Source organism: Periplaneta americana, chromosome 8 (assembly GCF_040183065.1).
Source record: "Periplaneta americana isolate PAMFEO1 chromosome 8, P.americana_PAMFEO1_priV1, whole genome shotgun sequence".
Classification (NCBI taxonomy): domain Eukaryota; kingdom Metazoa; phylum Arthropoda; class Insecta; order Blattodea; family Blattidae; genus Periplaneta; species Periplaneta americana.
In genome coordinates, this window is record NC_091124.1 from 64,862,529 (window position 1) to 64,888,757 (window position 26,229).

The window sequence follows — 26,229 nt, forward strand, 5'->3', positions numbered from 1 at the left end:
AGGTGTCCCATCCCCTTAACTTGTGCAGTGCTCTCCCCACCCCTCAACGTGTACAGTGCTCTAACAGACAAACCAAACATTACACAAACGAATGCTTTTGGGAGCTTATAGAGATGTAAAGATGGGCCTGTATACAAATTTTGGATACGAAATTCCTGTTCGAGCCGAAACCCTTCCCTTGTAAGTATTTAAACTGTCGGTTGCAAACAAATTTGATCTCCGCAACATATAATGTTGATATGTACACAGAAACACAACAATAGTACAGAAAATCTTTCTTTCTACACTTGGCACCTGAAAAATCTTTAATGAATTCCTCAGACTCTATCATCTTTATAATACCAGTGCCTACTCCTTTTCACATGGTTCTCAAGTAATTCTTTATCAGTACCAGTTTGCTGAATGATCTCTCTCCTGAATAACTAGTGACCATCATACTCAAATATACAGGATGAACCGTAAGTAAAGTCATTAATTTCAGGATTCTTCGAGATATTTCAAATAAAAATGTTTAATGTAATTGATCGTTTTTGCTTCATTTTCGAGATAAAAATGGTTTTATACGTAACATTTCATAGCATGTTTTGGGAAAGCCATTGATTTAATTCCCAATATGCTCAGTCAATTTAAGACAGCAGTGCATTATGATAATAAATGATTGAAGGAATTTTAGTTTTGTCCTTTAAATGTACAAAAATATGATCTGAACAAATGTACTAAATTTTCGTTCTGAAAAGGAATTTTAAAATGTTACATTTTTCGGCTCATATTTCTGCATATTTAAGAGGAGGCAGAGGTGAAATTTTCGAACAAAACTGAAGAAAAAAATGAAAATTTGGTTTTTTCCATTTTTATTATCTTTATTTTGATATTCCGATGTTACTTTTTGATTTTGTGCCCTTAAAAGTATAAAATTAAAACCAAGATAACTGTATTACTAATTATTCCCATAATAAACTAATACTTATCATTATTTACATACCTTCTCTGAACATATAAATAAAACGAAATATTGAAAATTTCTTACAATATGGTGCATGGAGCATTTTATATCAAACGATATAAAGTTTTATAACATTATTAATATTTACAGAACTATTTTACTTAGAAAGTTGAAACTTGGTATGTCCATTACTAATAACATACTTAGTATCCATCATCAATTTCAAACAAATCGGATAAATTTTGTGGATTTTGAAATATTCACCTCTGCCCTTAAAGGACAAAATTAGGAGGAGGCTTCCCTCCACCCGAATGCTAGTCAAGGCCAAACTAACCTTCCACTCGAGTTCTATTATGCTCACATTTCACAGTTATTCTGGTCACTCATTAATTCTGTAGGTTACCATCCAGTCGTGAAAGGAGGAATCAAGAACTTGAAGAATGGGAGTAAGGAGGTGTCTTACGTTTACAAACTTCGTCCTGTATAACACAAAGCCACATATCAGGAAGGTTAAGACTGGTTAATGTTTCAGTGAACTAGTGGATTCTATGGGGCTCATACTTAGCCAAGGACAATGGATTTGTATGGGTAACAGAAATCGTAAATATGGCTTTCTTTGAATTTGTTTCTTATGCCCTCTATATGCTTTGTCCAGTCAGGGTTCGAGGTTCGGAGAGTTACACCAACTGAAGAAACGTAACAGTGGGAGGGGGGGGGGGGTAAACGCTGATTAATTTATGTAAAGCATTAGAAGATGTAGTTATGAGTTTATTTCTTGCAAAATTTTACACAGAAGAAATTCTGTTTATTTACAATAAAGCTTTAGCAAATCAAATTTTCTTACAAGGAACTCGATTTTTCAAACTATAATATGTATACTAAAATCAATTTTATATTTCATTTATTGAAAATTCCTTTAGGTTTTTCGTGAATTCCTTTAGAGTATCTGATAAAGTATCAACCATGTTGAAACCCAATTCTTGATATTCTTTAGAAATCTTTTCGTATTTATCAAGAATCATGTTCAAAAAAAAAAGTTGAGTAAGATTCTTGTTACCTGAAGGATCGATTATATTAGCATATGGATCTATTACCAAACTCATGTCATAAATATTTCTTTTCACTTCTTCCTCTAAATACTGACGTGCAATTCCAAACACAGCATATTCTAGTTCATCACAGTGTACTTCTGAGCTCAATCCCAAATTTTCGTCTTCAGCTAGTCCTTTATTAGTTTTTATTTTGAAGACGTACTTTGATTTCAATTTCGCCATAATCCAGTCCATTATAGTTCCATATTCCTCTGCAGAAAAAAAACAGTAATAAGTTCATTAATTTAACATCAAGTCAGTCAGCCAGACTTACCTTGTACAATACATAGCAGAAATTGATTTATTTCTTAAAATTAATAATAATAATAATAATAATAATAATAATAATAATAATAATAATAATAATAATAATTCTTTATTTATACTGGCAGAGTTAAGGCCATAGGGCATTCTCTTACACTCTACCAGGTCACAAAGTATACAAGCAGTGAAAATTTAACAAAAAGTTAAAGAACAGAATACTAACATATTACAAAAAAATAATAATAACAGCATAACAAAATCGACACTAAACAACATGAAAATAATATCATAATAGAAAAAAATAAAGTAAAATACATTGTAATATAGTAAAAGCAACTCATTTAGTACAAATAGTTAATACGGAAAACTTAAGGAAGAATATAACAAAATGGAATGTAATAAAATAATAATAAAAAGGAAAAGAAATACGAAAATTAAATAAAATTCACAATAAAAAGGGTATGATAATAAATTCATCAGGTGATCAAGAGAACAAAAAAGAGGAAAGGAAGGAAAATATATATTTTTACAAAACTATCACAGAGAAAAGGGCTTATAAGTGAAAGGAATCTGAATTTAAAAAGTGCAATTTTAGTTTATTTTTGAAACTAGACAGTCCAACAGTCCCTGACATGTTGTGGTAGAGAGTTCCAATGATGAGCTGCAGAGACAGTGAAAGATGAAGAGTAGAAGGATGTTCTGTGTTCAGGAATGGAGAGTGTGATATGGTGTTGTATTTATTTCGTGATATGAGGACAAATGTCGAAAACGAGAAGCTAAGTAGCTAGGGTTAGAGTTCTGAATAATATTGAAGAGTAACGTGAGAGAGTGAATAGTTCTTCACTCTTTGAGACGGACCCAAGACGGCATATTTAATGAAGGTGTGATTCGGTCAGATCTACGGACGTTGCAAATAAATCGAACACATGCATTATGAACACGCTGTATTCTGTCTGTCAGTCTCATGTTAAGGTCAGTGCAGAGAGTGTCACAGTAATCAAAATGAGGCATCAAAAGCGACTGCACCAAATTCTTCTTGAGAACCAATGGAAGGAAATTTCGAATTCTTTTTAGTGTGTGAATTTTCATAAAAATTATTTTACATGTAAAATACCATATCAAAATATGAGTGACTTAAAACAACTTAAAAATTGAACACCATGATTGCATTCTTTGATTCTGATAAGGTTTCTCAATGGAAGAAGAACTCTATTGCGTTTTTACCTTCTCTGTTTTACTATACACGGGGTACCAGTACTAAAAAGAACTACAATACCAGACACAGATGGATCTAATTTGCAGAGCCTGATGGAGGTTAGCTAGAAGTATCAGAAGTAAACGATTAAAATATAACGTGGATGCAAATTTACCTTTCAAGAAACATCAGCCAACAATTATTAACTGAGTAAGTGAAAAGCTGCCATCATACTAAGTCTTTCTGCAGTGTCGGTTTTATAAAATGGCCCCTAGATGGTCAATATTATTCTGAAATATTTGTTATTGTGTTGCATTATTGACAGTCTGGTGGTCATATTGAAGGGTTGTGCAATATATTGAGTGAATCAAATAGTTTTGAAATAATGAATATTCTGGGATATTTACTAAAAATAAATAAATGCCCTGAAACATCTTGTCTGTACAGTAATTAAAATACGCCAAAGAAAACCATTGGAATCATAAGCCATTATTACATACTTCATTTACCACTACTTTTGGTAACTGAGAAATCAACAACAACAATTTTTAAATACTTATAAATATACACCTTAAAGTTTTGCACAACTGACTGAGGGAGGACGGAAAGTGTCAGAAATTAAAAGTGCATGTAATTAGACCAGTCAGAAAAAAGAAAAAAAAAAATGAATGGGGGAAGTAATTAGGGAAGAACAGTTTGAAAAGTATTTCAGTGTGTTTTATATCCTTTTCTATCTTAGGCAGATTGAATGTAGCAGTTATAATTAGAGCCCGAATTTCATGCACTATCAAATCTTAAAACAACCATGCATTAAATGCACAATCAAATGAAAAAACATGCACAATGGAGCGAGAAAAAAAACAATAAAAATATGCATTACCAAAATTGAGTTCGACACTGTTTATTTTTTTGCTTTGAAACAATGTACAGACCGATTATTTAGTACAGCTCAGCGATACGAAAGAGGGGAAGTAGTAGGAGTAGTGGGGAGAGCTCAGGAGTAGAGATATGGGCGAGTGGTCGGTAAAGGAATGCAGTACAGCTTAATTGTACTAGAAAAATACCGCTCTACCACATGCATGACATCCGATCACTCTGAAGGCAAGCGAGTGACTAACCCAAACACCCCTTGGCATAACTAAATGGACTTGCCTGACCCAGGCACACATCTCTGGCAACTGTCAGGACTGTACTACAACTAATTTATCGAAATTTTCTTCACTTAAACTCATGTGTTTACTTGAAGCACGTTCTTGAACACAGAAAATGATCTTTCTACGTCACAAGAAGTGACAGATGCATACTTAAGCAAAGAAATTTAGGACAAAGTGAGGTCGAATTGTAAGTCTTTTGCATTTCTGCATGACCATGACCTCATCAGGAATCGAAATCGCGATCTTCCGGATCTGCAATGTTATGCTTTAATCGCGACACTATTGCGCGCCAAAAATACGCAAGCAGAACAATCACAATAAACTACAACACTGTGGAAATTCTTTTCCCTCAATCTATTTTCACACAAGATCTCTTCTTGCAGTTCTAACAGGAGCTATAGAAACATTTCACATAGCATTCGGCTTGTAACAAGTGAGAGTTGGGGGGTTGGAAATGTCCAGTGTAACAAAGGGACAGTGTAGTGAAAAGTCCGAGTAGTTGTCAGATAGGATGTCACAAAACCGTATTATTGGTAGCTTTCTTTTATTTTTTTCTCAATAGACAAATAACGTGGAAATACCACAAAGCAACATTCATAAAAGACACTATTATGCAAGTTACCATAATATATGCACTAAAGTCAGAAAAAAGGGCATAACATGCAATATAAATGTCTAAATATGTGCTACTAAGTTTAAAATCTTCAAAATATGCATTATGCATGAATTGACTCCCAAAAAGACCATATTTGCAAAGTTTGAGAAGTGTAACAAGCTCCAGTTGTAATTGTATGTTCAGGTTAGCAGTGAACATTTTATTTCAATTTAACGTTGTCATGTTACACTGCTTAAATATACTGAAATGCAAGTAATCTTTGTCCATATAGCTGGCAAGAGAGGAAACGTTTTAAAGTTTTTGGCTTATGGAGATGCATAAAGTGTCGTGAAATGTATGTTCAGGTTAGCAGTGAACATTTTATTTCAATTTAACGTTGTCATGTTACACTGCTTAAATATACTGAAATTCAAATAATCTTTGTTCATATAGCTGGCAGGAGAGGAAACGTTTTAAAGTTTTTGGCTTACGGAGATGCATAAAGTGTCGTGAAATGTATGTTCAGGTTAGTAGTGAACATTTTATTTCAATTTAACGTTGTCATGTTACACTGCTTAAATATACTGAAATGCAAGTAATCTTTGTCCATATAGCTGGCAAGAGAGGAAACGTTTTAAAGTTTTTGGCTTATGGAGATGCATAAAGTGTCGTGAAATGTATGTTCAGGTTAGCAGTGAACATTTTATTTCAATTTAACGTTGTCATGTTACACTGCTTAAATATACTGAAATTCAAATAATCTTTGTTCATATAGCTGGCAGGAGAGGAAACGTTTTAAAGTTTTTGGCTTACGGAGATGCATAAAGTGTCGTGAAATGTATGTTCAGGTTAGTAGTGAACATTTTATTTCAATTTAACGTTGTCATGTTACACTGCTTAAATATACTGAAATGCAAGTAATCTTTGTCCATATAGCCGGCAGGAGAGGAAACGTTTTAAAGTTTTTGGCTTATGGAGATGCATAAAGTGTTCGTGAAATGTATGTTCAGGTTAGCAGTGAACATTTTATTTCAATTTAACATTGTCATGTTACACTGCTTAAATATACTGAAATGCAAGTAATCTTTGTCCATATAGCTGGCAGGAGAGGAAACGTTTTAAAGTTTTTGGCTTATGGAGATGCATAAAGTGTCGTGAAATGTATGTTCAGGTTAGCAGTGAACATTTTATTTCAATTTAACGTTGTCACGTTACACTGCTTAAATATACTGAAATGCAAGTAATCTTTGTTCATATAGCTGGCAGGAGAGGAAATGTTTTAAAGTTTTTGGCTTATGGAGATGCATAAAGTGTCGTGAAATGTATGTTCAGGTTAGCAGTGAACATTTTATTTCAATTTAACGTTGTCATGTTACACTGCTTAAATATACTGAAATGCAAGTAATCTTTGTCCATATAGCTGGCAGGAGAGGAAACGTTTTAAAGTTTTTGGCTTTTGGAGATGCATAAAGTGTCGTGAAATGTATGTTCAGGTTAGCAGTGAACATTTTATTTCAATTTAACGTTGTCATGTTACACTGCTTAAATATACTGAAATGCAAGTAATCTTTGTCCATATAGCTGGCAGGAGAGGAAACGTTTTAAACTTTTTGGCTTACGGAGATGCATAAAGTGTCGTGAAATGTATGAATGATGTAGTTTGATTATTAAGCAAGGTTTAGATGACATCAAGAACACAGAGTTAATTGAATTTAAAGACATATGGTACTTGAAACATAATATAAAATATTATGTTGTACTTACTTCGTGGTTTTGATGCTTGATATACTTCATAGTCAACACCTGTAGTTTCCTTAATTATGTCTCTTGCGTTATTAGCATAGGTGAGCTGGAAGCAGAGAGTGTGCAACTTAAATTAGTTACTATTTTTATAATTTTAAAGTTTCAGGAGATGAACAGCCTACCGAATGTACACAAATACTGAGACACAATTTTGCAGTTGAATTGCTCTCAGGTCTTGTCATCGAATCACAACTACAGAGCATGGATTTAGAACGTCACCAGAAGTTAGTGTGTTTACATTTCCTACCACTGGAATTATGGTGTCCAGTCATTCGAGTCCCAACTATTAAAAACAACCCCAGACATTGTTGCTATATTCATTCCAAAGAAGAAGGATTTAACACGGAACATTTTCTTATCCCACTGGAGAAACGATGTAACAAAAATTGCAATATTGTATCTTAATGGAATTTGTGCCACATGCAATGCATTGGTTAGTTAAAGGACTTCATTTGTTTATTCATGGCCTAGATTATGCTTCTACTACAACAATGATCAAATGGAATGCATCACCCAGCCATTTGAGCTGTCATCTCTTTATATATAGATAATTCCAATAATAACAATGATTAATAAGAGAATAGTTTACTTTTATACTTGATTATTTTAGTGATTTATGTCTAAAAATACAAAGTTAAAAACAGTTAATGCTGAAAAGACTAATATCATATGCCAACCATCCCGTACTACAAAGACAAATACAATCTGTCCAACATCACAGACCAAGGTCTGCTCATTACCATCCCATTTGCAACTCAGTGCTTCCTGAAGGCTACAGTAACTTCCAGAGAGTTGATTGAACAGTTGGTGTTAGCTGCCTTTAAGGGGTCATTCACCATCTTAAGGAATGATCTACTGGGTGTTCATTTCAAAGTGTGTCATGACGTCACTGTTGTTGGGTCACCAATTTGAAGCGAGTTTCAGTTTATATGTTAGAGAAGTTGCCTATTATTTAAGGCATTCTTCAATCTGAACTTGAGAACGTGTACGGTATAACTTGAACGTCGTAGCAACAGATGGCGGTCTGTACGGTCTGTGTGCTACCATAACCTCTTTCGAACTGTGTTTTGCGCCGCCAAGTCGTACGCAGGGTATTTGTTATCATCGGTTGCGTACGGTAACATTCCACAACACAAATCAAATGCTCCGTGTCCATGTTGACCGTCGAAGTTAATGTCAACAAATACGTAAGTAATCGTCTTAACCCTCTCCCCATATCCCGACAGTACGTATTTCCAAACAGTTCACATTCCTGCCACTACCGGCGTTACCGTACGTATCGGCACGTACTCTTCAGAATGAACGTCGTACTTGCTAGCCAACTTCTCTGCCTCTTAGATTATACACCTGAGCTGCGGAAGTATAGGAAGATTGAATTCTCTAGGCTCATCAGCTAGCCACATGACGGCATACAGCGAGCCAAGACACATTTTGAACTGAACACCCAGTATATCAAATGATTACTTAATTAACATGATGGCGGACAGCAGAGTGGCTAAGATTGCAAGAGATGGAAAAACCATACTCAAGATGACCTACAGACAGATCACCGAAACATTGGATAGAGAGCTGGATATCATCATCATCATCATCATCATCATCATCATGAGTCACAGTAGATGTTGGAAAAACAGGCTTCAAGCCTATTTCAAGGAGAAAGAAGAAGAAGAATAATAAGAAGAAGACGAAGATGAAGAAGAATAAGAAGAAGAATTTACTTATTGTACAAGTATTAACAATTTACAGAATTGTTTTAGTATTCTGTGTCTAAAGGCAAACCCCACTGGGTCAGATGTAATAAAATAAAAAAAACAGCATAAATGTTTCATGCAATTATAGGGATCTGATGAATCCCCTGTCACTTTTGTATATTATGTTAATATTATGTTTTATTTAACAACGCTCGCAACTGCAGAGGTTATATCAGCGTCGCCGGATGTGCCGGAATTTTGTCCCGCAGGAAGTTTATTATGGGTTATATATAATGACGCTGTATCAACTGCGAGATTACCTAGCGTCAGTGGCGGCCGGTGAAGTTTGGGTCTAGGTGTTGCACTTTCTGTGATGAGTGGGGTAGAATTAGTTACCTTTATCAATACATGGTCATGAACATTTTAATCCAATGCTGGTACTTAAATGATTAATATCAGTAATGCCCGTTCTTGTCCAGGACTGTTCCCCATCAAACAAAATACACGGAAAACAAAACTGCGTTTTTCACTTCACAACCACAAAGCCAGTCATGATTATTGTAAATTTCCTTTCTAAAAATTCCCTTGAACTGTCTTTTCCCCGTAGTAACTGTCTGGACAATATTTAGATCAGGCAATGGTGTACCAAGTTCTTTAATTTTTTTATTTTTCTTCGTCAGAAAGTACAGAGAAGTGCTTGTGTTTGTAAACTATTTACAGAATTCGTAATGGTAAATGCATGTATATCACAAACTTGAAGAAAACATCACTTCACAATGCACTATAAAAATTGTGATAACTACCACATTTCACATAAAACTCATTAAAATCCAGAAAAGTTCCTGTTTTTTAAACAACTTACAAAATTCATAACGTTATATGCCTAAGAACCTATGTCACAAACTTGACGAAAATATCACATCCAATAAAAAAAAATTGTATTATGCAGCACAATTCACATAAAACTATTTAAATTCCAACAAAAACTAAATATTTAAGAGAGGTTTAAATGGATTTCACATGATTATAAAATGACTGGACCACGTGCTCGCCTAGCTACACGTTGGTCGGGAAACAGGAAGTCAGGAAGTGAGAAACCACGTGAGAAACGAAGAGTCGGAAAAAATCTGAAAATTTCGTCTCAAGTCACGAGTCATCCAGCGAATGTGTCCATTCGGAATGGTCACTTCTGCAATCTACGGGCAAATACAAGAACTATTTGCTTCCGGCTGTTGCAAGAGCTTTGCCGCGACCAGCTGTGTTAACTGCTGGGATAGGGAACTCTGAGCTGAGCCTACCTTCAATACCAGCCGCTACACGAATCTGGCTGTTGTTTGAGCCGCACAACGACCACTTCTGAAGTATTCACAATTTGATGAATTTTATAAATTCTGATTATTTTATACTCGAATTCTTGAATTATATATGAATAAAAAAAGTGTATATATTTAAATTGGACGAGAAGGAAACTTAAAATCTGTTTAGTTATTTAATATAAACAAAATTTTAATGTGCGGGAAAAACTTGGTCGTTGTGCAACGCTGCAACATGATCAGCGGCCACCACTGCCTAGCGTTATAATAGATAAAGAGTAAAATCTCTGGTCTGTTTAGTTACCAAACTTACTACAAGAGTGGCCTGCCTAATTGACGAAATTTACTTAACAAAATGTAATAATTTTAAATAATAAAACAAGAACATAAACATAAATTTAGAGTACATAAATACAATTACAAATAAACGAAATTACGTGCTGTCGTTATATAAATTATATTTCAAAATTTGGATAAATGACTTAACAGTCATAATAGCAAGTTCTTTACAGATTATTCTTGGTAAATTAGATTTGTCACAAAAACTTAAAAAATATTTTATTCTACTTATTCGGCTTCCAAATGAATTGGTCCATAATTTAAATTGTCTGTAGATGACAAATTTTAAAGAATTCAGATGTTGGTCCATAAATTTGCTTCTTCTCTTTGTCTATTTCCAAAGGCTACTGTAGGTCTCAAGTCATATGATGTGATCCAAGATGCACACTATCTTCTTACTGTGGTCAATAGCAATTATGTCTAATCGTCTATGACTCCCATTGGAACCGACACAGTGGACAAATCTCAAGGTTGCTGTTGTAGATCTTAAGGACAGATGTTATTTTATACCTTAGCAAATGATGGCTTTATTTCGGAGGAGTTCTCCATAGTGACAAAAGTCAAAGACATGAGGAAGGGTTTTGCGCTCATCACAATGTCTACAATGGGAGTTGTCCTAGCTCCATGCATGAAGAGATCTCACAGGAGGAAGATTTCTCTGGAACAAGATTGATAGCATCACGCCATTCTGTGCTGGAGAATCCAGGGATTCCAACCATGAATCAGCAGGTTGGTATTGTTGATATAGAATTACCCCTTTACCATGTGTTTGTAGCTGACACCATTTATGATAATCAAACACTCTGAGTTTTCCTCTGACTGACAAGAAAAGACTGAAATACAAAGGTTTTTAAGGAAAGAAGTGATATTAGAAATAAGAAGTGAATTGAAACTTAGAAAATTAATAGTAGGCTGATTACTGTGAACTAGTAGGTGGCTGATTTTAATAGGGCGTAGGATATTATAATTTCTGTTGAATTCAGCCCAGAATTTTTAACATGATTTCGTGTTATGTTTGTCATTATCCAGCAAATATACAAAATTCCCCTGTAGCAAAGGATATACAGGTCATATACTTTCTTGACACTTGAGATGCAATATTTCAGCATCAAAATTGCCTGCAATTTTGTTAAAAATATTCGCAAAATTTGTATAATGGTTTAGCAAAACTGTTTTCAATTTCGTCCAGTATACTCAGGATGGTCAACTAAGCTATACTTGTGCAGTGATTTGAAATATGATATGATATATTTGGTCACAGCACTTCTTTACATATAATGGTGTACCTCACATTTCTGTATCTGGTGCCACCATTAACATATTACAGTAACACATTATTTGCAGTACGCTTCTACACAAATACTCCCAATTACACTATGTACCTTTTTTATTACTTGTTCAATCTCCCCTTCAGTATTTCTCCTACATTTCATTTGCTATTCTCTATTTGATCATTAATCGTAATATATCTAAAATTATATACGCCTTTCAAACCCCATTTTTCCTCTAACTACTAATCACTAAAATTCCAATTTCACTTATTCTCTATAAATTATCATATTGAATTATTTGCCCTATTTGTTCTTTGACCTTTTCTCCTATCTTTCTCTTATATTCATTTACTGTTCCAACATTCAAATGTTAGTACTAATTTTATGCTGTCAATTGTTCATTTCTCTTAACCCTTTTTCACTATTTTCACTCATTCCTATTTGCGCTCACTTTCACTTTCTCACTATTCCACTTACACCTAATACTTTCACACTGTCACTTCCTATAAATACTTATATTTATCTCTACACATCAGCTTATACACTTTCTCTCTCCCCTATACTTCTCTATCATTTACAATTTCCCTTTACTAGCACTTTTTGATCACATCCCCACATTTTTTAATCATATCTAATACCTTTGCTATATCCTCAGCTGTCGCAGGTTCTGACCTTTCTTTACTGTTCATCTCTGCTTTATTTCTATCTCTGTCTTTCTTTCTATTTCTTTCTTCTTCTTCTATTTCTCTTTTATTCCCCCCCCCCCCCCACGCTTTCACTTTCACATCCTAGATTTCCACTTACACTCGCACCCTTAATCTTTTCACTACTTTCTTCCCTATCAATTCACAACTTTTTATCCCCACTCGTCTTTTTTCTCGCGCCCGTGTTTCTTGTTCCATTATTGTCAGGATTCCTTCTGGAGTGCGCTAACTGATTTGAAATAATGTAACCCCATCTTGAAATCTGACAATAATTGGTTTGAAGAATGGCACAGATTACGAACTTGTTTGACTGTTGTTAACATTTCATAATCGTCAACTCTTGTGATCCTGTTTGATAAATCAGGTAGAAAATTCGGAATTCAGAATTCAGTTCTTCTTAACGACAATATTAATACAGAAAACATGAATCGACAGATCTATTCAAATATACTTACTATGAAGTTTCAGAGCTGGACTTGTGATATAAGAATGCACTTGGGTGTGGATTGGAATGTCATTTGGACTCACTACATGGTTTGGTTTCTTCAGGGATTTTCTCCAACTATAAGGTGAATGTTGGGTAATTTCATAGTGAATCCTCGGACTTATCTCGCCAAAATGTCATATCTCTATCAATAATTCCACCAATACTAGATAACCTCGTCGCTGACACAGCAATTAAATAAATAAACAATTAAAAATACAGCGGCATAACTATATTGTTTGATATTCTGGTAGAATATATCCATCCAAAGGTCAACTCAACTCTCATCTTTTTTAGTAATTGTAACTATATATGAACTCTATTTTACTTACCAAGTCATTATAGTTGCTGGGAGTGTCTGCTGAATATGCCCAAGGAAATACAATAGCCTAAAAAAGAAAATAACAGAGGCATCATTAGTAGAGAGGCAGGGTTAGGCAATTGCCCCCCACCCAAACACGAGTTTAAAGTTGAAAGAAAATTAATAGTTAGGTAGTGCTAGTACTAAAAAATTGCGAGAACTGTACCTTTCATATTAAAATACTTGACTTTTATAATTGCTTAGGAAGTAAAAGACGAGATTTGTTGGGAATAATTCAGAAATGAGACTCCAATGTCGCCAATACAGCAAAATCTAGATACAGTGTGTACTTTTAAATTTTTCTTAACAATATTTTATATCTTCTGTTGGTGAAATATGATTCGGCAAGCTACAATAATATTCAATTTTAGGATAAAATACGAGGCGCATCCAGAAAGTAAGTTTCCCTATTTAAAAAAAAAAAAAAGAACACACACTTTCAGGAAAACTTTTATTGGCAACAGGTACAGCAATGTTTCAGCTATTTTTTAACATAGCCACCATCAGAATTGAGACACTTGTCGTATCGTGGGATCAACTTTTGTATCCCTCTGTCGTAGAACTCTGCCGCCTGTGAATGGAACCAGCGTGTGACAGACGTCTTCAGCTATTTGTCGTTGCCAAAACGCTCACCGGAGGACAGGAATTTCTTGAGGTGCAAGAAAACGTAAAAATCGCTGGGAGCAAGATCAGGACTGTAGGGTAGTTGATCAAACAACTCCCAGACAAATTCCGTCAAAACAGCTGCTGTGCGCTGAGCCGAATGTGGACGAGCATTGTCATGGAGGAGCACAACACCTGCAGTAAGCATTCCACGCCTCTTGTTTTGAATGGCACGTCGCAATTTTCGCAGTGTTTCACAGTAATGGTCAGCGTTCAAGTTTCACCTCTTGGAAGGAAGTCAATGAGCAGAATGCCCTTCCTCTCCCAGAACACCGTGCACATCACTTTCCGTACTGACAGCGTCAGTTTGAATTTCGTCCTGACCGGAGATCCACTATGCCGCCAATGCATTGACTGGTGCTTGATTTCCGGGGTGAAGTGCGAAATCCAAGTCTCATCGCCCGTGACGATCCTGTCGAGGAACTCGTCGCCGTCATCATGATACCGTTGCAGAAATGTCAGTGCTGCTCCTAAACGTTGCATTTTGGGTTCGGGTGTCAGGTTTTTCGGCACCCATCTGGCACACACTTTTTTGAACAGCAGGTGCTTAGTGACAATCTCATGCAACAAGGATCGCGATATCTGCGGAAAATGGCTGCTCAGCTCCGTAATCGTGAAGCGACGGTTCTCCATGATGCACTGCCGCACCAGCTCAACACGATCATCATTGATGAGGGACAGTCGCCCACTGTGCTCTTCATCATGGACACTTTGTCGACCTTTGGAAAACTGCTTACACCAGCAATGCACCATCTGCTTACTCATGATGTTCTGCCCATAGACCTCACAGAGCTGCCGATGAATTTCAATTGGCGCATTGCTTTGTGCATTAAAGAACTTTATCACCGACCGAACCTCGCAGGCGGCGGGAAAAGGAATAAGAGCTTTCATTTCAGACCATTGCTGCCATGCTACTGGCACCAGGCGGGACCTGTCTGGCTGGCATATGATCGATATGTCATAGATCTGTTACGCATGCGCAATTGACACAGCTAATTAAGTTTACTTTAAAGGGGAAAAAATCGGGAAACTTACTTTCTGGATGTGCCTCGTATAAACATGTCTATCAATAGAGGTACAAATAAGCGACTTTAGCTCTACTCGTAATTTTTGTAAACTGTCACTTGTGATATTGCTTAACCAATAATGCTTATTTGTAAATTTCCTTAGCTGATTTTGTAAAGTTCGTCCTACCCTACACTACCGGTCAAAAGTTTTCGATCACCTATCACAACTATGGATTTGTGGTTAAAACAGGGATTTCGTTTTGAATATTCTATCATATTATAATGCTAGAGAGAGAAAATATTCATTTTATTGGTCTATTTAGTTTTTCCGATCTGTTTGTACATTGAAATAAAGTATATAGTTGTTTTCATAGCTGATAGAAAAATTCTGACCAGTAGTGTACACCCAAGGAAATATGGATCCTAAGTGCAAAAGATCTATCTCCACTGTATGATCACTACCAGTTAGTCACATATAATTAAACACTTACAAGATCCTAGAGCAATAGAAATACACATACAATGGATCCTATCATATGTTGGTATACCAGGAAATGAATGGACAGATACCATAGCTAAAGAAGGCTGTGAACTAAGAAAAATAACCAAGAGCACATTCACCTACTCTGAAGTATTCTCCAAATGCAAAAAATAAGTAAATGAAATAACTGAAAATAGCCACCACGACATGAATGGTAGTCGGCCTGGTAGCATAGTTTGTATAGCGCTGCCCTTCTATGCTCGAGGTTGTGGGTTCGAGCCCGGCCCATGTCGATGGCATTTAAGTGTGTTTAAATGCAAGAGGCTCATGTCAGTAGATTTACTGGCATGTAAAAAAACTCCTGCGGGACAAAGTTCCGGCACACCAGTGACACTGATTTAATCTCTGCAGTTGCGAGCATCGTTAAATAAATCATAATTTGATTTGACATGAATGGTATGAAGAGCAGCAACCAGGAGCAGCCATCAACTGTCAATGTAGCAGATAATCACAAACTGCAATAGCAAGTTTAAAAAGTGGCACACAAAGTATGTGAAGATAATTGCAGCTCAGAAGATATTCCCATTGTGTACAAAATGCAACACAGAACCAGCCTCACCAAATCACATCCTGACGTGTGTGTGTGTGTGTGTGTGTATCTAATGCTCTGGATTTAACAATGAAGTCATCATCCTTCTTGCTTCCCAATATTTTGATGGAAGGTCCACAAATGTCCTAAGAGTTTCACAATTAGCCAGGTGCTCCATCTCCATGTCCTCTTCTCTGGTGCACAGTAAGCATTTAGGTGAATTCAGTACTCCAATACAATGGAGGTGTTTACTGAGGCAATCATGACCAGTAATCAATCTAAACATGGCCATGGCAGATTTTCGAGGTAGATCAGGAATTAGTTTTGGATCTTTGAGTGATTCTTTCCATTTTGAATTTTGATGTTTTGCCTGTTCGCTGTTACTTATTCTTTTTATGACTCGTTTTATTGATTCATATGGGAACTTGAAATTTGTTTTTAAGTTGATTTTAGTTCCTTTCTTTGCTAACATATCTGCTTTCTCGTTACCGTTCAGTTCACAGTGGGCCGGGATCCACTGGAAGACCAATTTTTTATTTAGCATTTGAATTTGTTTTACCATGCAATGAATTTCTTTTACTTTTTCCATTTTAGGGAATGTAGTTGAGCTGATGGACCGGATTGCAGCTTTGGAGTCAGACAGGATGACTATATTTTTGCACTGGTTTAGCCAAACAAATACATTTTGAAGTGGTGTATAAATGGCTTCAACTGTACTTGCCAACATTTTTATAAAGAGAAAAGTATTGACAAGTAGCTCCTGCTCCAGCTCCTTCATTTTGATCCATGAGAGATCCATCAGTGTAAATGTACAACCAGTCCTTTTGTGGATATTTTCTATTAATTGTTTGTAGGGCAATGGCTTTTGCTACTTCTGGATTTATATCTTTTTTGTTGAAGACTTCATCAAGATCAAGGCAGCAGTCTACTTTGAAGTTATTAAGTGGATTACATCGAGACATCAAGTTTTCCTTTTCACTTGGTATTTATAGATTTTTTTAAGCACATCCTGACGTGTATAGGCCTCACTTCAGACTACATACACACAGAACCAAAAAAAAGTGATACCCAGCTGCAATAACACAACTTCATGGATTTGTTCTAAGGATCTCGGGATAACGAAGAAGAAGAAGAAGAAGAAGAAGAAGAAGAAGATATACACTTTGATACCAAAGAAGTCGTGTGGTGTGTTTATATGTATTTCCAGAGCAAATATGACAATGCAAGGAATGGAAGACGTTTTCAGTAGCGAAGATAAGGTGTAAATACTGGGTAGGCTGAAAAAATCTGCTTACCTTATATCTTTCTATACAGCAGATGTTTACCGGCTTTTTAATCAAAATTGTTTGTGACACAGATCCCACTACCACTACCACTCATTTTCACTTCCAAACAGAATACAGGTATAACAATATAACTTAATTGTCTCAAGAGCATCCTGTTAGCCAAGGATATTTCTTTATATAATGAAACCTGTTCAAATCGGAACCTGAATAATCCGGAATCCTGTTTATTTCGGAACAATTTATTGGTCCCGGAGCGTTTGTATTATGTATAATTTTTACTGAATAAAACGGAAACTGTCCAACATGGAAATGGAAACTGCCTGCTACTGTTCAAAACGGAAATAATATTTTGGGCACACTGCTTTAATGTAAACTATATTTTGAAACAGCATGTAATTTCAAGGAATATACGAAATATGTAGTTCATTAAGATAAAAACAAGTTTCCTTTGCAGAATTTTAAAGGGTGCGAGGGTGTGTTGGCCTGTCGCTCATAAATTTTATTACCCTGTTGACTAGGCAGACTAGTCCCTTCAAAGATTTTCACACCCGTATACTGTCGTAGCTAGACAGAGTGCAAGTGTAGCGATTTCCTGGTAAAAAAAAAGTTGCATAAAGTGTGGCATTACCATTAAGTGATGAAGTAAAAGTTATCGAGTTAAAGGAAAATTAGAAACGAAGTGTATGTGAAATAATGTTGAAGTTCAGTTGTGGAAAATTCAAGTGTGACACTTAAAAAAAATAAAGATCATAATGAGTGAGTGGCTTGCGGTCAATATTGGTAACATAAAAGGAACCAGAAAGAAACTGTTTATGTGGAAATAAATGAACTGTTGTGGGAGTGGCTTCTTCATGAGCCTTCAAACAACATGCCAATTTCTGGATGTATTCCGCAAAGCAAGCCATTGAACTGGCAAAGAAATTAGATAAACTAGAATTCAAGGCTTCTAATGGATGGCTCCTGGTCCAATTAATTAATAATGTGCAGTGATATACAGTGCAATATTATAGTATAGTGTTAGATATTAAAATTTAGTAGTGTTTAACGACTACTGAGGAGTCACGATAACATTTATACAGAAAATGAGTTTTAATGACGATGATTCACCAACAGAATAAGCGACAGAAGACTGATTTAATGTGAGTAGTGTTAAACAGAATATTTTGTATTTTTTGCAGTTTGCGGCATGCCATTTTGTTTTTCATGTATACAAATGATAAAATATTCCATTTTAATTTCACACCTGAATAATTCGGAAACCTATCCACAATGGAAAAAAAATTAGGACCATGTCACTTCCATCTTGAACAGGTTTTACTGTACCATGAAAATTGAAATTTTCTATTTTATCTCCATCTGCTATTTTAATATGTAAATGTAGTGTCGATCTCCTATCTTTGTAAGCTCATTTTGTTTCATATGTCCAACTTGAAAATTGTTTCTCTTTTAATTCTACAAATAATGACTTCAATGTTCTCACAGTATGAGCCATTTTACACAAAATTAGTATGCAACACACATATGCATGACTTTTGATTAAACTAACACTCAACAATGCAGTGCATTCACAGAAAACCAACATAGCGTGACATATTATATAGCCATGTTGAGGCTAGCCACACCTCTTGCTACTGAGTCGTAGAGTCGCCACTGATAATTTTTCCTTTAGTCATGTTTTGGAGAGAATACTTAACACTACAAATTAAAATTTCATGGTCCTCATTGTGGAAAGTACCGAAAGGTATAGGATTTCAGTAAAGAAGAAACGAGGAAAATAAGAAATATTAATGGAATGTGGCGACATTGTTGCCCATTGCAAAGAATGTTTAAGAAGAACGAGAAAAATGAAGGAATTAGGAAGACCTATAATATTTTTTATTAGATGAAATTATTTTTAGTGTAGTTCTGTAACTTATTTTACGTTAATATACGCCTTTAGTTCAATTTGTTTTTATCACTGTAGTTCTGAAGCATCCTATATATAGTGTAGGTGGTCAGACCATTTGAAATTTCAGCAGGAAACTTCCTTCTATAAGAAAAACAGAGTATAGCATGGTACCCATTAGATCACTGATGAAGACACACTGTAAAGTCAAACACGAAAATTGCAGTATAATTTCGTGGAACATTTTGTAAGACAAGAGGAAGAATGTAATTTCAAGTACAATGTTCTAGAGTCTACCAGTGATGTACTGTGAGTGCAGAGAAATTCGTGGAAAGATTGTGCAAGAAGGGGTAGATCATACACGAGATAGAAGAAGATATGTCTTTCAACGTTCATAGAGCACAAAAGAACAATAATAATTATTTATGAAATTATTGACACTTCAAGCAAGAATCCTTTTACTGCATTCATGTTAGCTTAGCTAGTTAGTTCAGATTTTATGCCATGAATGTCTCTGGTTAATACATACATTTATTTCGTATACATACGTGTATATGAATCATGTTTTGCAGTAGTACAGTATATAGAAAACTATAAATAAGTCACACTTACTGGTTTTTCTTGAGGATAGGTACTCTCCAGTTGAATAAAAACTTTGAAAACATTTTCTTTTGCATTCAGATATCGTTTAAAACCATTGGATTCTCGTTCTGAAAATGGCTGGTTTCCAGGGTTTTCCTGCAGACACCTGGCTCGTTCTTCAGAACCAACAGTTGAACAATTTTTTCCACCTAGAACAAATCATGATATATTATACCAGTATATAACTTGCATGTACATATACACGTGCCTGTAAAGGACTGATACACTTTTGAGGTTAAAATACGAAGGAAACTACAAAGCATACCCACAAGTACTGGATTTACTCGAATATGTTGTTGTCTAGTGCCTTGCATCTGGCAATGAAGCCATTAGCAGATTTACTCGAATATAAGACGAGGATTTTTTCAAATTTTTGCATTTGAAAAATGGAGGGTCGTTTTAAATTTGGATATTAAGAAAAAATATACATGTTGCCTATTTTTTTTATGTTGCACAGTACACTAAATAATGCCGCAGACGTAGTTGTTTCTCCTATGTTCTGCTTGTTCACAATATTATTGATTTGAGAGGTATATGAGGAAAAAAACTATTGTATTCCAAATGTTTGCTGTACTTCAACTTGAACCCTATAAAGCCATTTAATTAGTTTGTGTAACTTACATAGTTTTTTTTTAAATAGAATATTCAGACTGTTAAGCCCTACAGGGATATATAGTTTTTTTTTTTAAATAGACTGTTAGGCCTTATAGGAATGGAAACATTTTGGCGAATCCCTTGCAAAATTTCGCGAACCCCTCACGAACCACAGTTCGGGAAAAGCTATTCTACAGTGCAGGGGTGGCTCTATAATAAGGACTGCAGAGCTGCAGAACCGCCATTTAAATGGACCTAAAAATTAAAAATGTAAAACGTGCTTTTATGTAATCTAGTTCATTATTTCATTTATTTTTCCAATTCATTCTCCTTCGATTCGAGATTTTACTGTCTGAAGGAGCCTTGAACTGCTTGAGAATTTTAGCTGTAGTGTACTTTTCGGATCTGTGATCGGCAGTTCCTGAAGCTCAATGTAGGGTAGTCGGCAGCAGAAAACTGGTTTTCTTCACCGTCCCATAAGACTGCATTAGAGCTGCAACTGAAGCAGCTGTCTCCGAATACACAAAAGAACCGTCAACACCCTCATCTCTTTATGACCTGCGTTAGAACACATAGGCTTCTGGACTACTGTATATCATTACACCTCCAGTGTGTTATAGTAGTGTGGGTGGTGTGATGTGACTAGTCAGTGTGCCTAAGGAAATATTTTATATTAAAAATGAATGAAATGAAAACCTAATCGACCAACTCTTTTCGAAATTAAAAGAGAAATTGCATGTTAACTTAAGAAATTAGGACGTCCTACACAAAATTTAAATATTGAAATTTCTGGAAAAAGTCGAGGAAATCATGTAGCCTAGTAGTAATTTTAATATCGAAATGTGTAATAGAAACGATTGGTTTTTTGCTGCGCTCATGAAAACAATTTCTCCCCCACCCGTGTATTCTGTTTAGAGGAGAAAATACATGGACAAACACCGGATTGAAGAATTTATTTAATTTGACTTAAAAAACTAGAAAAGCTTATGAGGGTACATCTCCATAGTGACTAGTTGTGGGACAGATGTAGCGCACGTACGGTTGGAGTACAATTTCGGGTGCACAGTCAACTTCGAGAAGGGCTGTAATTATACGCGTTATCTGCTTTAGATGCAATTAACACATGCGTTTGCTAAATACACTATTTTTCATGCAGAACTGCCAACCTTTGTAACCGCAGGCCGCTACTGCTACAGTGTCAAGTTTCTGGTTTTTTTGGTTGGATGTTTAGTATTTTCATGTCAGTGTCTATGTTCTGCAGTTATGATTGGAGTTTGTGATGAGTTCTGCATAGGTTGAATTATTGTGTGGTTTGGTTATGGCTGTGATAATTATGTTCCTTGCAACGTGTTTGAAATGATCTTCAGTCTGTCCAATGTGTAGAAGTCATTGCAACTTCTGCATGATAGTTTGTATACACCTGCTAAGTTCCACAACACATCCTGAACACTCAGCTGAATTTAAAAACACACACTCTTTTCGACACAATCATGAACATACCTACTCCACCACTGAAACTCACTAGGCTTTTGAGAATGGCGCAAACCACATCGAAACTAGTCAGTCAGGTAATTTACCATAATATTAACACAGTAAAGCAGTTATTACTTGTTCAATAACATTAATCAGTGATTATACAAGTGTTAGAAGATTACATCCAAGAATGAAGTAAGATTATTACTACATTAATATGATCTACCTGAGATATTACCTAGTAGTAACTGGGCACTCTAAGTACAACCATGCCCAAAATCCAATGGCCATTTATACTTTTTCCGACGAAATGTTCCTAAAATAAATGGTATACCTATATGTCAATGTCAAAGATGAAGGGGTGTCTGAGAGACTTCAGTCATCCACACTAAGTAAAGAGAAAATGTTGTTGTTATTTTCTAATGCCAGGCATTTGACAATAAAGTCATTTGACCTCTTACACTCCAATATTTTTCAAAGATACTGTCAGATTTTGATGTGTTCCGAACCCATTTCTTGATTTGAGTTGCACAATGGGCAGTTAGGGGACTATTCCAATTCTATGCAGATGTTTGGCCAAACAGTCATGGCCTGTTGCCAATCTAAATGCAGCTACAGACGATTTTCGTGGTAAATCGGGAATTAACTGTGGATTATGATGCAGAGAGTTCCATTTTTCCCCTTGAGATTGTGTTATCAAATTTTGTTTGTTGAAGTCTAAGTATGCATATTTAATAAATCTTTTCACAGAGTAATACGCAGATTTAGTAACAGGTCGTCCTTCTTTGCTAAAGCATCCGCATTCTCGCTTCCCAGGATTCCACAATGGGATGGTATCCATTGGAATACAATTCTTTTATTGAGTGTTATTGAGAGAGCATTTTAGTTATTTCTGCTGTTTGAGGTGAAGGTGTGTGTCTAAAGACTATTGATAGAATAGCTGTTTTGGAGTCTGACAATATAACTGCATTCTTAAATTTATTTATGTAAAATGTAAGATATAAGAAGTGAGATAAACATAATGGTAAGAAATTAGTATTGTTTAAGAATTTGGAATGTAATTCTCAGGGCTTCTCTGCTTCCAAAACCCTATGGGCATAATTATGCTGTCTTGAAATTTTGATGACGCAAATTCACGTTAATAGGTGGTATATCTATATCAGGCGAAGTTCAAAGGGTGTCTGAGAATCTCACATCATTCAAACTACAGATAGAATGTACGTGTGGAATAAAACTTCCAAGATAGTACTGTTTAAAAGTTTAAAATCTAACTCCCAGGACTTTCCTCATTGCAGCTGTTTTCAAATACAGTTTAAAAGATTTTTAACAAAGCAAGATGAGTCATGGTAAAACACTACACTTGCATTCATTTGGGAAGTGTTGGATCCTAATCCTGGAGTCAATGTACTTGATCGTAGTTTCTAAGATCTCCTCGATTATAAATAACTAGGAATCTAGCTATTTGCAAAGCGAATGCCAGACTGAATCCCAACTACAAACAAGCATACAGATACTGACTCGAAACACATGGTTCACAATGGACGTGTCTGTAGACAACTCAGATATGGTCAACAGAATATATATGAATAAAGATTCATGAATTGTAACATCAGGTACATGTTAGTAGATAACAAGACATTGAAAGTTTACATGTCTGTGGACTAGCCAGTAGATGCCAGACAAAGGGACATTTAATATATCAACAATGTATCATTCCCAACAGTTACGATATGATATCGCAGTTAAGATAGACTACAAAAAATAATTTTAATTTCAGTACATTTTGACTCACAATTTAAAGAATGTGAAGACTTTTGGGGATGTGACTGTGATTATGTTTTGTAGTTTGCTTGAAGAGAAAATTGAAAATGGCTACTCTCCTGTACAGGAGCCCTATAAACGTCATAGTTAAGTGTTACTGTACTTACTTTTCCAATGGAAGTCAAAGTTACGATCGATATTCACACCAGCACAATACTGACTTTCACAATTCCTTTCTGTTGGATTTCTATTCAGCCTCAATGGAACACGCTGGAAGAAGAGGAAATTTTACCATGTGAAGATATATATAAATGAAATCACATTCATAGTACACAAATTCTTTCATTACAATTTAGAATTTTACTTTCTTATTATGCTAAATATGCAGAAAAAGGATTGTTGTGCCACAAAAATTAATTTCAAGAATTTCACTGAAATACATGTTTTCAGTATCCTTGATAGAAAAAAAAAATAAATAAAAAAACTTAGCACGCCATCAGTCTGTTCATGTTCATATTTTTCTCCTAAACTATTAAAGGAATTTTGTTCAAATTCAAGATCACTGAGAACATAAAAAAACAGCTATTTTGCTGAAAAATTATACAATACACATTTAGGCCTATTTAGTGAAAACTGACTTTATGATGATTTTCTTGGATTTCTTTTAAACAAGTTGAAATGAGAAAGAAACTGTGTAAATCGTATGTCTCCAAAAATGTTTGCTGTAAGGAAATTAATTATCAATAATATAAATTACCATGTATACACGAATACTCCATGCATATTTTTTCCGAAATTTATCGAAGAAAATCTGGGGTGCGCACATTATTTGAAATAAGATTGGTACTGCTTCACCTCAAATGCTTTTTTAATTTTCTCTTCTAAAATTATGTGTGCAGATTATTCGCATATATACGATAGTTTAAACAACCCTTTATTCAGGTAGAACAGTAACTGGCGGATGTGCTCGCAGGTTAACTTGCATCATATCAAACTGAGTGGTAATTTTTTTTTCTTTTTTAATATCAGTTATTGGTTGCATGAGTAAAAGCTTCTACTTTAGAGTTTGAAACACTGTTATATTGTTATTGTATGATAAACATATCGATGGCTAAGAAGTGATATCTCGTACCTACAAAAATGATACTTTAGTTTAACTACATTGTTATTTAGATTAACTACATTATTATGTTCACAAGATTTGACAGTTAACTAATATTCTGTCCTCGAGTATTGCAAAGTAGAAACATATATAAAAAGTTTGTGTAGTTTAAAAAAAATCATTTTTGAAACAGTTTTTTTATTCACCTGCAAATTTACAGATACGAGGTACCACTTCTTAGCCATCAATATGTGGTATAAAGATTACCGTATTTACTCGAATCTAATGCGCACATTTTTTAAACTGAATTTATTCTCCAAAATCGGGGTGTGCATTAGAATTGATGGCGCACTAGATTCATATGCAAACTCGAAAATTCTGCTTATCATTCTCCTTAGATTTTGTGTTTGCTTCGGCTCTGTTTGGAGTACCTTACTGCTCGTTGTTCCTCAACATTCCTCACTTTGCATGCTTCTGAATTTTTGTAAGCATTGTTGTTAATACTGGTAAAAACCTCAAAGTGAGTTATACTTGATCAGGAGATGGAAGACAAAAAGTGAAGGATGTTGTATGAAGCAAGTTCCAGTATTTTGTTTAACAGTTATAAATCTGTATGCAGATGATCTAGTAATGACAGCTCGGTCCTTATCAGTACTGGAAGAGGCCAATGAACAAATGAAAAATGTAACAAAGAAATTAGGTTTAGAGGTAAATGTGAATAAAATGATGTACAGTAAAACCCCAATAAGACCCTGTTCACGGGACCGCGTATTAGGCGGATATACTAATTTTGACTTATGTACAGTATCTATTAGCATTTTATTTATTGAAATACATGATTCATGAAAGGTAATACAGTATTACTCCATTATGTAATTATTGTATTGAACATTAAAGACATTTACCATACTGTATGTATGTACTGTATTTAATTCTTTCAAAAAGAGTCCTTTATAGTTGTTTGCCGTGTGCGTGTTCTCCAAGTCCTTATGTTTACCACAATTCACTCTCTTGCGCTTACACTCTCCCGACGTCGCAGCTGCAGTGATTGAGTCGCGATTTTTTATTATTGTTATTAATGTCGATGATGGGATTCCTAATGAATCAGACAGTTGTTTCTGATTAAGAGTACTGTTTTCATCGTACTTTTGTAAGATTTCCAATTTTTCAGACACAAAAAACGCTTTTCGTTTAACACTCATTGTAATCACACTCACAGACACTTCAATACACTAAAAGATAACAAACTGACCAGCAAAAATTTCCAGGATTTCCTTACGGTCGAGTGAGGAATGTTGCTTGAGAGAGAGAGGATTAGCAAGAGGGTGGATTATTGTAACTGTAAGCTGCGCAGGTAAAGGGTCGAATAAGAGAGCATAACAAGAGGGTGGGGTATTGTATAGTATGAAGGTTTAAATGCGAATGCAATACTTTTCAGGTTAATGGCACCAGTAAGTTCAATGGTCAAAATGATTCATTGCTGTTACAGTATACTGCTGAAAATTACATCGAAAATGTTCCACAAAAATAGTGTATTA

The 26,229-nt window shown here is 35.2% G+C and overlaps 1 protein-coding gene across 2 annotated transcripts in view; it reads right to left on the reverse strand.

Annotated features, from left to right (window-relative positions):
• Positions 1–1,676: 1,676 nt before the first annotated feature.
• The window catches only part of LOC138704777 (mast cell carboxypeptidase A-like), a 62,686-nt gene continuing 38,133 nt past the window's right edge, over positions 1,677–26,229 (reverse strand). The window contains exons 5-9 of one of the 2 annotated variants that reach the window (XM_069833003.1): positions 23,757–23,859; positions 19,732–19,910; positions 13,180–13,236; positions 7,007–7,091; positions 1,677–2,246 (exon numbers count right to left, since the gene is read on the reverse strand). In XM_069833003.1, the coding sequence (XP_069689104.1) occupies positions 1,834–2,246; positions 7,007–7,091; positions 13,180–13,236; positions 19,732–19,910; positions 23,757–23,859 (837 nt within the window). In that variant the 3' untranslated portion in view covers positions 1,677–1,833. The remainder of the gene's footprint in view (positions 2,247–7,006; positions 7,092–13,179; positions 13,237–19,731; positions 19,911–23,756; positions 23,860–26,229) is intronic. The other variant, XM_069833004.1, reaches the window with a different exon arrangement.